The following is a 13,369-nucleotide window of genomic DNA, read 5'->3' as shown; positions in this document are numbered from 1 at the left end:
TTCGATCGAATTGAAAAGAAGATATTACAGATTTCGGAACAATCGATTTTACGTTGCCACCCTAACGTATACCTATTTTCCGCAGAGTGTGAATGATGTGACCTCGTTGCGTCTCCACTATAATACATAATTATTATTGTTGCTCCCCATTTTTGTAGTTTTGTATAATAGAAAAGTGGCTTGCGTGTGATGATTGCGGGTTTTCGAAAATTGAATGAGAAACAATCATCATGATAAGCACGGAGGCAGTTAAAGAACGTCCAAGAGAACGAAGTTATGCGAACGTGCTGGAAAGAAATGACAAGAGAAATATTCGAAAATCTGTAAAGTTGCGCTAGTTTAGAATCTCGACTCCATCTATGTCGTCATCTTCTCACCACCATTTTTATGAACGAATGGATACTAACGCGTTTTTTATTTTGTTCCCGATCCTCTCTGTTATTTTATTTGCGCTACTCGCAGAATTCCACAGTGGAGAAAGTAAGTGATCTTCTCTTGAATCTTAGCTTCTGCTACTTGCCATATCGCTCTTCAATTTGATTTATGTTCTTGATACATTTCCTTTGAACGCACAATGCCCGTAGTCGCTCAAGTTTTAGTATTCTTAGACAGAATATTTTAGTGCACAATGAATATACGTAAATCGAAAAGATCAAATTTATGCGATAAAATAACAGGAAATTGAAATAATAACATATCTCAGGGGAAATATGTTGATGATATGATAATATGAATTACAACAAAAATTATGTTTCGTTGTAAATCAATTTTGCCAAAAATCTCAATTTAGAATTAATAAATTTTCATTATTTATAGTTGGAAGTTGTTCCTAGAATTTTACATCTACGTAAATACAACGCTTAATATGTATTAAGCATCATCTGTTTGTCATAGCTAAAAGCTGTAATATATTCCAGAAACATGATGTATATTGAAGAGTTCTATTACATCATCTCACTTGAGCAACCTTCGTACAATTTATGTATGATCGATATTTTTAGACTATTTAATGTACGAGAAAAGAAGAATGTTATTCGTGAAGACGTTTCATTACGTGGATGTAAATGAAATATCGAATCATTTACATCAATTATATTCACTGTGCACACGTTGTATGCAACATCTTTGTGAATAATTCTCAGGTTCATTATGGAACTCGTCCTCCAGCACAGTCATCAATCAGCAATCAATAGGAAGCAATCGAATGGATCTTTGAATTCCAATTCAACCAATTTTTATGATTCTTTTTCTTTTTTCTTTTTTTATGATAGTATTCAGTGTTAATTAGCGTTACGCTTGCAGACATAGAATATTCATACAGCAAATCCTTCACACAAGCTCACAAGCCATACTGTTTCTATTTTAGTTATCTGATTTAAAATTTAATTTGCTCCATTTTTCATGTAACTTATCTTTGCACACTGTTGTCTTGTAATTAATTTATTTCTCTTTTTTTTTTTACAGTTACCCCTCATACGCAGCAATAAATCATATCCAAAGCATATATAATTTTTTTGTAACGTTTACGGAACAAATTGAAACATTTAATAACTACGCCGTATACATAAAACCGCCTTCAGAATGACCTGATACGATTAAGAATAATTTCTGTATTTAACTTTATGCTTTTAGTAAAAATTTATCGTGAACGTTGCTTTTCGGCTTGGCGTGCTTATGTGATAACTCAATCGTTTCTTTTAATTGGCCTTTTAAAATATTTTTACTACGAATCGTTAAAAACAGACTAATTATAAAATACTTATTCGTTCGTTTAGAAATGATATAGATATTATAATAAAGTATTCGATGAATTAACGCTATTTTTATACGTAACGTTATCTTGGTATGTACATAAAATTTCAAATATGTGCCGAAAAAGCCGTATTAATTCTTTGAAGGATCTAGATTAGTGTAAATATTATGTATACACATTAGTAAAAATATTTTTTTTTCTTTAATTATAATTGGTTTGACTTAAGCGAAGCAGTTAGCATGATCGTATTATTTATCGAACGGCCAAATGTTCGCACAATATTCGTATGTAATAGTGTTGAATAATGATTTATGAGTACGTGTCCAAATAATGATTAGCCCCCATGCAATGATTGCTCTTATTTTCAAGTCTTTTTCTGTATCGACATATCGTAATGCTATAAGCTAAGGCGATATGTACCTTTCTGTTTATACGATCGACGCGTGAATTTTCTTTATAACTATGTTTATTGTATAAATGATAGCTTCCTGGTTTCCTTTCTGGTGGATGCACGAGGTGGTGCGATGCGTGGCTGCAGACATAGTGGTGTACGTGTAATCGTTCCTCCTAGAAAAGCCGCAATGCCTATGCGCGTTACGTGCAGGTATTTGAGAAGGGACAAATTGACGAACCCACCGCCTTTGATGGAAGGGGAGGCTCTTGCCAGCCGTATCCTTGAACTAGGACCCGTGGGTGCCAAATTCTTAGGGTAAGTACATAATATGCAAAGTACATGATATACACAAGTGTCTCTTATATTTGCTTTTAATCTATCGTATTTAAACTAACATTTTAATATTAGTTCAGATAATCGATTTTTCGGACGTAAATGAAAAATTTTTAGTTTCTGAATTTTTTCCGCAATTTATTTAAGATAATATTTTAACCTATGCAGTCGCTGTAAAAAATTGATTTTTGGAATATAGGTAGCATTATTAAACGAAGAATGTACAGTTTTTGAATTCGTCTTCAATTTGTTTGAAAAAATAATTGCGATGTATTAATTAATTCATTAAGTATTAGCATTTAAATAGTATTGATATCACGATGATTGAGGAACATTATTGACACTAATAACTTGTTGATAGGTTTAAGTATCTTCCAGATATAACATCTCCGTTGGTTTAAATAGTTTAAATATAAAATAATATATTTTTCTCTTCTTATCAAACGATAATTGTTCTTTAAGTATGTACAAAGATTCGCATATAGCAGCTCTCTGCAATCCCACTTAAAAATTTCTCGATATCTCCAGATTGTTCTAAATTCTATAAATTATCGTATGATTCATCGTAAAGTATAACGTTGGCATGTAACAAAGAGATTTGAGATTATCCCATTGGTGACCCAAATTCGTTTGCTATTATACTCGATTAAGGAGTGCAGCTTAATGTGCAAATGCAATTTTCATGTCCTGAGAAACGTAAGTCGTGCTTCGATTAATTATTACAATTGAAGAGTTCTGTTCAAACCATTTGTAAAAAAATTTTCTCTAATTCTTATACAAAATTTTAATCTTTAAATTGTAAAAAGTGATATAAAAATTCAAATGTATATTACGTTCGTAGATAAGACAAATTTGTTATTGAACGTAAAATGCAATGTACGAATACCGAATCTTAGAAATGATGAGTATATTATCAAATTTTGTAATAATAATAATTTTTTCGAATAGACCTGTCATCATAGAAGTACCACACTTTGCTTCGTTGCGGGGCAAGGAACGAGAAATAGTAATACTTCGATCGGATAATGGAGAAACTTGGCGCGAGCATACCTTGGAAGCCAGCGAGGAGGCTGTCCAAGATGTGCTTAACGAGAGCTTTGAAGGAGAAGGTACGACTATTTTCTCATCTTTTCTCAATTTAGCTTTTGTTTATCATAAATCCTGTAACTCTTTGCTTCGTATTAAAATAAATCGTACTGAATAATATGTTCATCGTTACATTTCTTAAGTACATGCATATGGACAGATATACATATTTAATCTTGTATAATTTATCTTACACGACATCTATCTCACAAAGTGCTACTAAAGTACTGTCTTATCTGTTAATCGTCATTTCCATTTGTTTGTACTAGCCCAACCATCTAAAAAGTAGTAGGAAGATTTTAGGTATCAAATGATAACATCTTGAGAGTGAGATAATATTAATAGTATTCACATGTTATACTCTTTCGTATATCAGGAAATGACTCGAGTATAAACGCTAATGTGCAATTGGAATCTTGAGAGTCTTGAACAAGAACCAATACTTAGAAGCATAGCATATAATCAATGTTTGCCAATGTTTGTTGATGTAAACAATTATTAAGTGTTTTAACAACTAGTTATTTGCTCTATATCCGTTATAAATAGCTCACAGTTTATAAACAAGAGTATATAATGCAATTCGCAAATGTTTTGAATAAGGATAGTTAGCAAGATCTATGTTTGAAAAAAATTTAAGTTCTTCGCGTTACTTGTGTAAGTAACTTAACGAAATATGTATAAATATTTTCGCAGAATTAAGCCAGCTCGAGGATCTCCAAACTTCCCGAATCGTAAGGATACTCACTGCAGACTTCCCACATTACTTCGCAGTAGTGTCTCGCATCAGGCAAGAGGTTCATGCAGTTGGGCCAGAAGGTGGTACAGTTTCTTCATCGGCTGTTCCACAAGTTCAGGCTGTTTTCCCACCAGCAGCTCTTACTAAAAAGATCAGAGTTGGACTCCAGGTGGTTATTCTCTTCTCGATGCGTTTCATTATTTTTTGAAAACTAAAATTAAAATTAAAACAGTGAGGTATCTAATTGGCGTTCAAATTTAGTTTATTAAATAGAATGGTTAAGTCATACCAACGTACAGTATATTGAAACACTTGCAAAAATCTTTTATGAATGTATTATGTGTTATGCGGTTATAATATACGATTATAGTAGTCGTAAAGATTACGCATAGAAGCTACATAGAATCTGTAATAAGTATCCATATACATTCACGCGTTATTGAACAATTTGATATAAGCGGATGAACGTCATGTAGTACATAATAGAATATTTGAAAAATCAATTACATCAAATACAACCTGTGACATAACTTGGAATAAATTAAAAAGAAATGATATTATTATTTAGGCACATCCAATACCAGCAGATCTTGTAGCCAAGTTGCTTGGTAACAGAGTGGCGGTATCACCAATCGTAACCGTTGAGCCAAGGCGAAGAAAATTCCACAAACCGATAACCTTAACTATACCGGTGCCGCAAGCAGCCAACAAAGGCATGATCAATCAATATTCAGGAGACGCACCGACGTTGAGACTTCTGTGCAGCATAACTGGTAATATATGCTTGCACGTAATATTGTAGAGCAGCGTACCGTCTTACTGGAAAATCTCTTACCGATAAGTGCTGAAACTGTTACGCCGCAACACCTTTGGTGTATATATGCTCTTATCAGACTTCTTACGCATTCGAAGATCAATTTGTAGTTTAGTAGGCATGGCGCGGGCGGTAGGCATCTTCGTCTGTTCTCAGGTCATCGGGACTACGTTAACGATATTTTTGTATCTCGTTAGAATAATTATTCTGTTATTGATCTCGTAGGTATGCAATGTAAGAAGTAGGTTTGGAGTGTTTTATTTAATATTTAGGAGGTTGTACATGTTATCTAGGAGATTAATTTAAGTACGATTATAATTAATACGTCCCGGAGACCTTCGGATAGAGATTTAAAAGGGAGATGGTAGCTGCATGTTTCATAGAAACATTTCGTTGAGTACCATTGTTGTATACATATCTTGTTGTGATTCATTGTTAATGCTTGCATATTGTTAGGATTGAGTCATTTAGGTATGGATTATTAATTAACGTAGATAAAATTTTACTACCTAGCTCATTGTAAGCGTTAACTTCAAAAGTTTTTGTTTCAGCACATTCGTTTGACTGGTAACCGCTTCGATATTAGGCTTGTAATTTATAACTTCTATAAAATTGTATTCCCAAAATATATGTACTTTTAGATCATTCTAATATGTATCATACGACACGTTACCGATACAAAGACTGACAATGTTGTCTATTTAATCTTACCGTTTGTTACAGTCACGCTGTACTTATTTTATTTACAAGTTTTACATGTGTATAACGAAGCTTTTCCGAGTATATAAAACTCAATTTTGATTTTTCCACACGTTACTATAAAAATATTTTGACGAGATTCTCGTTTCTGTTTGGTTGACAAATTATCAAACATTTTAAAAACATTTAATACATTTTATACGATCAAAGAAAAAAAAGGAAAAAAAAGCAGGAAGATATGTTTTCGACATGCATTGCGCCGCGATTTTTATTACGATTATTTTACACACTTTTGTTTTCTTTTATCGCTTATTTACTATTTAAAAGCATATTCACACGAGTCGCGTTTGCTTCCTGCGCGGTTTCCAATGTATGACGCTTTGTTTTCATTTGGCAAGCATTATCATTCGGTCAGCGTGTATTTGATTCTTACATTACCCACACACACGATACAGCACGTACATCAACGCACTTATGGTGACCGATATTAAATACAAATTTTACCGGTTCTCTTTTACTGTTTTCGTATGACAAAAGAGAACTGTCCTGTTTTAATGTTTTTCTTCCTGTTCGTGTCGTCACGCAAGGACATTGATTGTTCAAATATGTAAATTTTTCCTGTTTTTAAAAGTGAAAAAATTCATTTGGATATCATTGAATCAACATGAAATGACGTAGTCTTCGTCGTACTAATTACTTTATATCTTACAAAAGAAAATTATATTTACATATTTATTATACGATTATATTTTTTTACGCAATATCTTCCGACAATTAAAAGTTTCTTATTATAACAATATTAATTAATATTCGCATTTCTTGATACTTTAAGCCCGGTATTAGTGTCACGATAATCTGATTTATGAGAGGAATTTAAGATTATTGCTTGTCCTAATTACGACTTAAACGAACATTGACACAGAATGCAAGATTAACTCCACCCACTCCAATGTATTGCAATTCCAATGTAACTGTACGAGCCCTTCGATTGTTTTCTTAAACAATATTTTCTCTATAACGGCTTCTGCAGATTTATTCAATTTCATTTACCTAAGTTTCTTTTCAATATTTCAATCTTTAATTATTCTTTACTCCATTACGAAACTAGAGAACGTAGAAGACGTAGTGTACAAAATACTCGACAATCAAAGGGCAGACGCGAATATCCCGGGCTAAAAGCGTCGTATTGTAATTAATCTCGGTCGCATCGGATTTGATATCCCACACATATCACTTCTGCCGATTCTCCATTCGCAGCACGGACATATTTTAATAATGTTATTGGACTTGGTATATATGTCGTTCAGGGGGTCAGTCTCGGGCAGTCTGGGAGGATGTCACCGGTTCGACGCCATTGACGTTCGTGAAAGATTGCGTTTCCTTTACTACCACGGTATCTGCTCGCTTCTGGTTAATGGATTGTCGGAATATCTCCGAAGCCACGAAAATGGCTACGGAGTTATACACACACGCGACACATGTACCTTTTATGGCTAAGTACGTTTTTGATGTACCTAATATTAATCGTGTAAAAGACAAATAATCCGTACTGTAATCGCAGGTAGAACATTTCTTCTAAAAATCGGATATCGTTTCTATGCCGGGGTAAGACGAGTAAGGAGAGAGCTCGCTTAGCTTGAGTAGTGCATCGCCTAGTGACGATTATTCATAGAAATATTCATTTCATTCCATGTATCTGTTCCTTCGAACACCAATTTTCTATTATAGAAAAAGAATTCCGATTTTTATAATATATACCGTAGAAAGAGATAGTGTTTTTGATCAGCGCAGACTCTGTTTCGCAATATCAAGTCGATTACGTTTTACCTGCATGATTACAATCACGTTTAGACAGGAAATGTTACCGATACCTATTTCGTCTTCAGATTTGTAGTATTTGCAAAGCGAGTAGATCCACTGGAGGCAAGGCTGCGCGTATTTTGTATGACCGACGATAAAGAAGATAAGACTTTAGAAAATCAAGAGCACTTCACGGAAGTTGCGAAGAGCCGAGACGTCGAGGTAAATACACATATGTACATAAGAAATTACGTGAATCACTCGTTATAATTACCGCATTGTTAACACGCGTTAATCGCCATGGAAACGTTCCCATAGGTACTGGAAGGTAAAACACAGTATATGGAATTTTCGGGTAACCTTGTGCCAGTATTGAAGAGCGGGGAACAGCTTCAATTACCGTTCAGAGCATTCAAAGAGAATAGAGTTCCGTTCACGGCGAGAATAAAGGATCCGGACGCTGCGGATATGATGGGTCGCATAATGTTCATGAGCGAGCCGAAGGTTCCTAAGGGCGAGTTGCCACAGACGCCGATTTGCACGTTAAATATTTTATTACCAGAGAAAATTTCTTCGGAACCCGCTGCCTCGGAGGTGGATTTGTTAGAGCTGTCGAAGAATTATAGTTTTCTACGCGATGGTGGCATAAGTACGTGAATTTCTCACGCTGATTACGAAATCCGAGCTTGTATGAATCACTGACGTTAATTGTGTCTGTAGGTCGTCCAGATGCTATTCACAGAGCAACCATTCGGTTGACTGATATCGCAAATCTGTTGGATAAAGACTGGGAAAAACTCGCGGAAGAGTTAAATATTCCGCCAAACGAGGTATCAACGATTAAACAAGAGTATGCGAATAAACCAGCCCAGCAAGCCGCAGCGATGCTTAAAGTTTGGCAGAGCAATGGAAACAAAGCTACAGGTAAGTTTTATAAGCGTTATACAATATCGCTTTCGACCGATCTTGTTTTTGAATATTTAAAATCTAAAATTTCATTCAGCATGTTGAATCCGATTTCTTCGTATCATCTGATGCTCTTTATATAACGCCGACATAAGTTTTCATAACACTGTGTACCATGCAATTATTTTCCGTAATTAACTCGAATGCCAAGATTTTTATCATATTTACAAACTTATATACTGACAATCTAAATATGTTTTTTAGAATTGTTTATTAATGAGACCGTCGTATCTTTATTCTCGAAAGTATTATCGATGAATAGTCGATTATATTTACGCGAGTAACATATTCACTGGAACGTTCCAATAGACTTTGAACATCTGAATACTTGGTGACCAAAGAGAAATTTTAAATATACGATAAGACTCATAACTCAAGATGATCATTTATATTTTTAGTCATTATTTGACGAGTTTCATTAATTGAGCGATAACGAAACAAGTATTGTCGATGTCGAAACTCCGTTTCTGATTTCCATTATTTCATCTTTATAAATACACTTACAGTTCAATTCGATTCGATATGATTCAGTTCTTGGAGTTCTAATAATTCTACCATTTTATTTCGAAATTTTCATTAAGCTATATTTACAATCTCGTTCCGATTAATTCGGTTATCTCAGTTTCAGTTACTTCAGATTTTCTTCGTAAATAATTTTATTTTCAACATTTTTGCGCGTCAGGATAAATCTTAATAGAATAGCTCTTTTTCCCGAAGTCATGTCCGTTGGTAAACATTAGATATAGTAATATATAGTAAAATTTAAACAGAACCTGTTTCTTGGCAAGGTCGATTAATCAGGCAGGCGCGTTTGACTAAGACGCGTGGAATCTGAGGAGCAACGTAGTTGGTGATCTCATCCTGCATTATTATGCCTGACATAAACCTATGGACTGCTTTCCCCCTCTTTTTTTACCAGTATTAATGACGCTGATATACAGCAGAAATGCACGTAGCACATCGTTTCTGTTCTGCAATCGGTTAAAACAAACAGAAGTACGCGCCACCTCAAGAAGAATACAGTGAAAGTGACAGTGCATTCGGTCGTTTCCCAAGTTCCGTGTTCCTATAATAATCTGCTCAATTTATTCGAACGTTCTTATTTATTTTATTTTTTCGAGGGCATAAACGCAAAAATGTTTATATCTTTATATCAAGAATATCAAAACGAAGCGACTAACACGTACGTCAGTGAACTGTCGTTATTGTTTAGGCGGCCACATTGTCCAAGACGACAGATTACTGTAACTTCAGGTCTGTATTAGGTCAAGGACAATCATTAGCAAGGAAAATACATCCTTAAAGTTCTTCTGAAGTGACGTGAATATAAATAAACTTTCTTTAGTTTATGAGATTGACCAATTATTTTTAAAAAGTTATTATTCATGCGAAAATAATACGTTTGGGACGGTAAAAGAATTTCTGTGTTACACCCGAAGAAAAAGAAAAGAATTCGTTAGGTATCTGATTCCACGACCAGCATAAATACATATTTAATATTGTTGTTACGTCAGCGTTATTTTGTGTTTGCTAAGTGTGACGGGATTGACAGAAATATTTTATCAGTTGTACGGCGATCTTTTACAACCATTTAATTTCGATAATTTCTCGTATCAAGCTTCAATCTTTTTACGTTTACTTTTCTGTGTTTAGAGCGAATACGCAAATAAAACCGCGATTATAGCGTCCAAGTATTTAAATTGTAATTGTATTTTCAATGATATATCTAATAAGTAAAAATTGCTAGTTTTCAGATTAATAATATAACTATTATTTTTATTCCTTTATTATTACAGAAAGATGTGTGTACTTCTGTGTAATAAAAACAAAGAAATATTTAAACCTTTAATTAAAATAATAAAAACTTAATCGAAACTAACAAAATATTAAGATTGCAACATACACTTCCGCTCAAAAGATTGGGCTACCTTTTGCTGTTTCGACGATACAATCTTTTTCGAGTAGTTTTTTGAGCAATAAGAATTCTACGTTTAGAGTAATAATATAATAATTCTACATTTTAAAGCTAAACTATAATTTAGCGATGATGAATAATAAAATAAAACAATAAAAGTATTATAATTCTAACTTTCATTTTTAAATAGAATTAATTACAGCTTACTATGGAAGAATAATATTATAAATAAAATATTTATTTGCTTAAAAAGTCATTACTTCTTTTGATATCGTAACACGCTCCAAACTTATGGGCGGAAGTGTATATGTTATTATTTATTGCTTTATTTAAAAATTATATTTGTATGTGTAGGCAATACTTTGGAGAAAGCATTGAACAAAATTGGCCGCGAGGACATTGTGAGAAAGTGTATATTCAATGTCGAATTGGTCACTGATGACGTAGAAAAGGCCGTCGCGAGAGTTCGATTAGATCAACCTGGATTTGATTCCTTAAAAGAAGAATTGGGTCCTTCAAGGGACACTTCTCTTCGCCGTGATGCAACGATGGATCCAAAGATGAATCCTGACTATGATGATTTTAACAAAAGCAAGGTTTGTATTTTGGAGAAACAATTAGTATCACGGTGTAATTTATATTTTACATCGATGTTCTATTTTTAAAGTTATGTATTTTCTTATTTTATTCGAAAGCGCATTTTTATCGAAGTAATTTATTCTGCTCTTAGGAATCTGGATCTATGGAAGACCTGAATATCAGTGACACTAAACGCGATACATGTATGTACTTTTTATTATGTGATTTAAATAATTATAATTTCTAAATTAAACTCTTTCTGATACGATAAAGAAAGTATTCTTGAAATTGAATGACGTTTAACGTTACACTTGTCCGATTACAATACCAGAAAGGATATGACATCACTGCCTGTATTATTTCTATGAATAACATGCCGGCTCCTTTTTCGTGTCATTGCTAAGAAAAAGTATGTGAAATCATAAGTTTCGCCTCACACTTCTTAGAAGGCACATTAATGATATCGCTGTTTGTAACATCTGTTTACATAGCGCCATACTTGCTGCAGTTGCACATTCATAAGTTTCATTTCAGAAACTTCAGCGATATTTTATGAAACACATATTGTTTCTTTTCTCAATAACGATTTACGAAATTAAAAATCGATTTCTATAGTTATTAAGTAGTTGTCTATTCAGGCTATGTGATAATACTCTCTAACAGATCCCCTTCTTCTCCTGTATATATTGTTTTGGCGCTTTAACAAAGCCTGAATTTTTCACGGCATTTAAATCACATTTTCTTCGCACTTAACAGCGATACAGCATGTCACGATCACAAACGGCACTGTATTCAATGGAACCTCGACCCCCATCAAAGATAAATACGCAAGCGAGGAGAAAGAATTAGGGGACACAATGGCCGAATTTCTCGAACACAAATGTCACGTTGCCGATACGATGAGCAAAAAGTCACGCGATGAAGTTGACGACAAAGACAAAAAACGACAGAGGGTGATCGCAGACGCCAACAAAATAGTTTCTGGTAAGTAATTTGAGCTTTTTTTGAAAAAAAAAAAAAATGGTGGGTTGAGGGGCCGTGCTTCGATTAGCTACTTCAGAAAATAATAATAAAAAAAATTACATTCATTACGCGACTTATGGAAATCATCATTTGCGATAATACTTCTTTACAAAAGGAAAAAAGAATCTGTAGCAGCATGATTAATTTAACGCGATAATGTCACGCTTTGTTACAGAACAACTTATATTAACCACTTATTGATAAAGTTTCAGTCGCTAGTGCTAAATAGTTCTCAAGAATTCGCTTTTTAGTGATATCGTGTTCCTAGCTATAGTATATCTCGATATGCAAATAGACGTAATGATTTTTCAATATACTTTTATGTATTATCTGTATATAAATGTATATTCTCTCCATTATATTAATTAAACGTATAACTTGTAGAACTTAAATAAGGGAGTTATGATCCTTTATTAGTGTTTCAACTGTTGCATATTATATGTAAATTAAACTAATGAAAAATAGTTTGTTAAACATTAAGATGCTAATAGCTGTATATGGCTTTTAGTATTTGCAAAACTGTGTGTTATTTGTATAATTTAAATAAATTATATTATTATTATTATAATTTAATATATAATAATTATTTTGCTTGGTCAAATTAATTTCTTTATTTGTTCCGTTGATATAGCGAGCATAAGCCGAAAATCGAAAATAAATAAAAAATGTAATATAAAATATTAATGTTGTTTCATGTGCGATTTAAAGAATATAACTTTGAAAATAATTCTACACTTCTGTAAGATTGTACTTTATTCTTTATTATTATTTCATATTTATACCTATGTTCATTATAAACTTGAATCGGTTAATTATAAGATTAAAATTTCGCAGTTAATAAAAAAAAAATAAAACATCAATGTCTTTTTATGTTGTATCATTTTCAATATTTCACACGTGATCTGTCAATTTGTGTTTCTTTCAATAAATTGAAAATATCATCTGTTTATCATAAAAGTTTCGCTCTATTCTTAGTTTTATTATGATTTTCGCTATGTACTATACACCGCTACAAATAAATTCTTAATTACTTGCTTGTTATTTTCAAAACAATAATTTAAACCATAAAGTCGAGAGCAGTAATTATTGTTTTGGAAATATTTTTTATCAGGAATCATTACTTACAATGTTATTATTGACCAGATATATTTTTTGATATTAGAGTCTAGGTGATTTTTGAAAGTATAGCACTGCATTCACTCTGGACACGATTCACATCTGTGAAAGTTGTTAACTATGAAACATTGTTGGCACTAGAACATTTACTTCTT

At 33.0% G+C, this 13,369-nt stretch overlaps 1 protein-coding gene across 35 annotated transcripts in view; it reads left to right on the top strand.

The window, feature by feature from the left end:
- Positions 1 to 13,369, top strand: part of LOC117230732 (ankyrin-3-like) — an 88,934-nt gene that overhangs the window by 51,604 nt on the left and 23,961 nt on the right. For 27 of the 35 annotated variants that reach the window (XR_004492853.1, XR_004492834.1, XR_004492849.1 and 24 more), the window contains 12 exons: positions 2,238 to 2,462; positions 3,429 to 3,589; positions 4,260 to 4,471; positions 4,871 to 5,075; positions 5,573 to 5,587; positions 7,123 to 7,312; positions 7,702 to 7,837; positions 7,934 to 8,264; positions 8,336 to 8,539; positions 10,851 to 11,092; positions 11,227 to 11,278; positions 11,832 to 12,059. Coding sequence is in view for 9 of the 35 variants with exons in the window: in XM_033488549.1 (XP_033344440.1) it covers positions 2,238 to 2,462; positions 3,429 to 3,589; positions 4,260 to 4,471; positions 4,871 to 5,075; positions 5,573 to 5,587; positions 7,123 to 7,312; positions 7,702 to 7,837; positions 7,934 to 8,264; positions 8,336 to 8,539; positions 10,851 to 11,092; positions 11,227 to 11,278; positions 11,832 to 12,059 (2,201 nt within the window). In the remaining 26 variants the exon portion in view is untranslated. Of the gene's footprint in view, positions 1 to 462; positions 481 to 2,237; positions 2,463 to 3,428; positions 3,590 to 4,259; positions 4,472 to 4,870; positions 5,076 to 5,572; positions 5,588 to 5,667; positions 6,025 to 7,122; positions 7,313 to 7,701; positions 7,838 to 7,933; positions 8,265 to 8,335; positions 8,540 to 10,850; positions 11,093 to 11,226; positions 11,279 to 11,831; positions 12,060 to 13,369 lie in introns of those variants that run through there. The other 8 variants (XR_004492869.1, XR_004492848.1, XR_004492838.1 and 5 more) reach the window with 4 other exon arrangements.

Source organism: Bombus vosnesenskii, unplaced genomic scaffold (assembly GCF_011952255.1).
Source record: "Bombus vosnesenskii isolate JDL3184/JDL3185 unplaced genomic scaffold, Bvos_JDL3184-5_v1.1 scf7180000013263, whole genome shotgun sequence".
NCBI lineage: Eukaryota > Metazoa > Arthropoda > Insecta > Hymenoptera > Apidae > Bombus > Bombus vosnesenskii.
The sequence above is the reverse complement of the archived record's forward strand: the minus strand, read 5'-3'. Positions and strand labels throughout refer to the sequence as shown.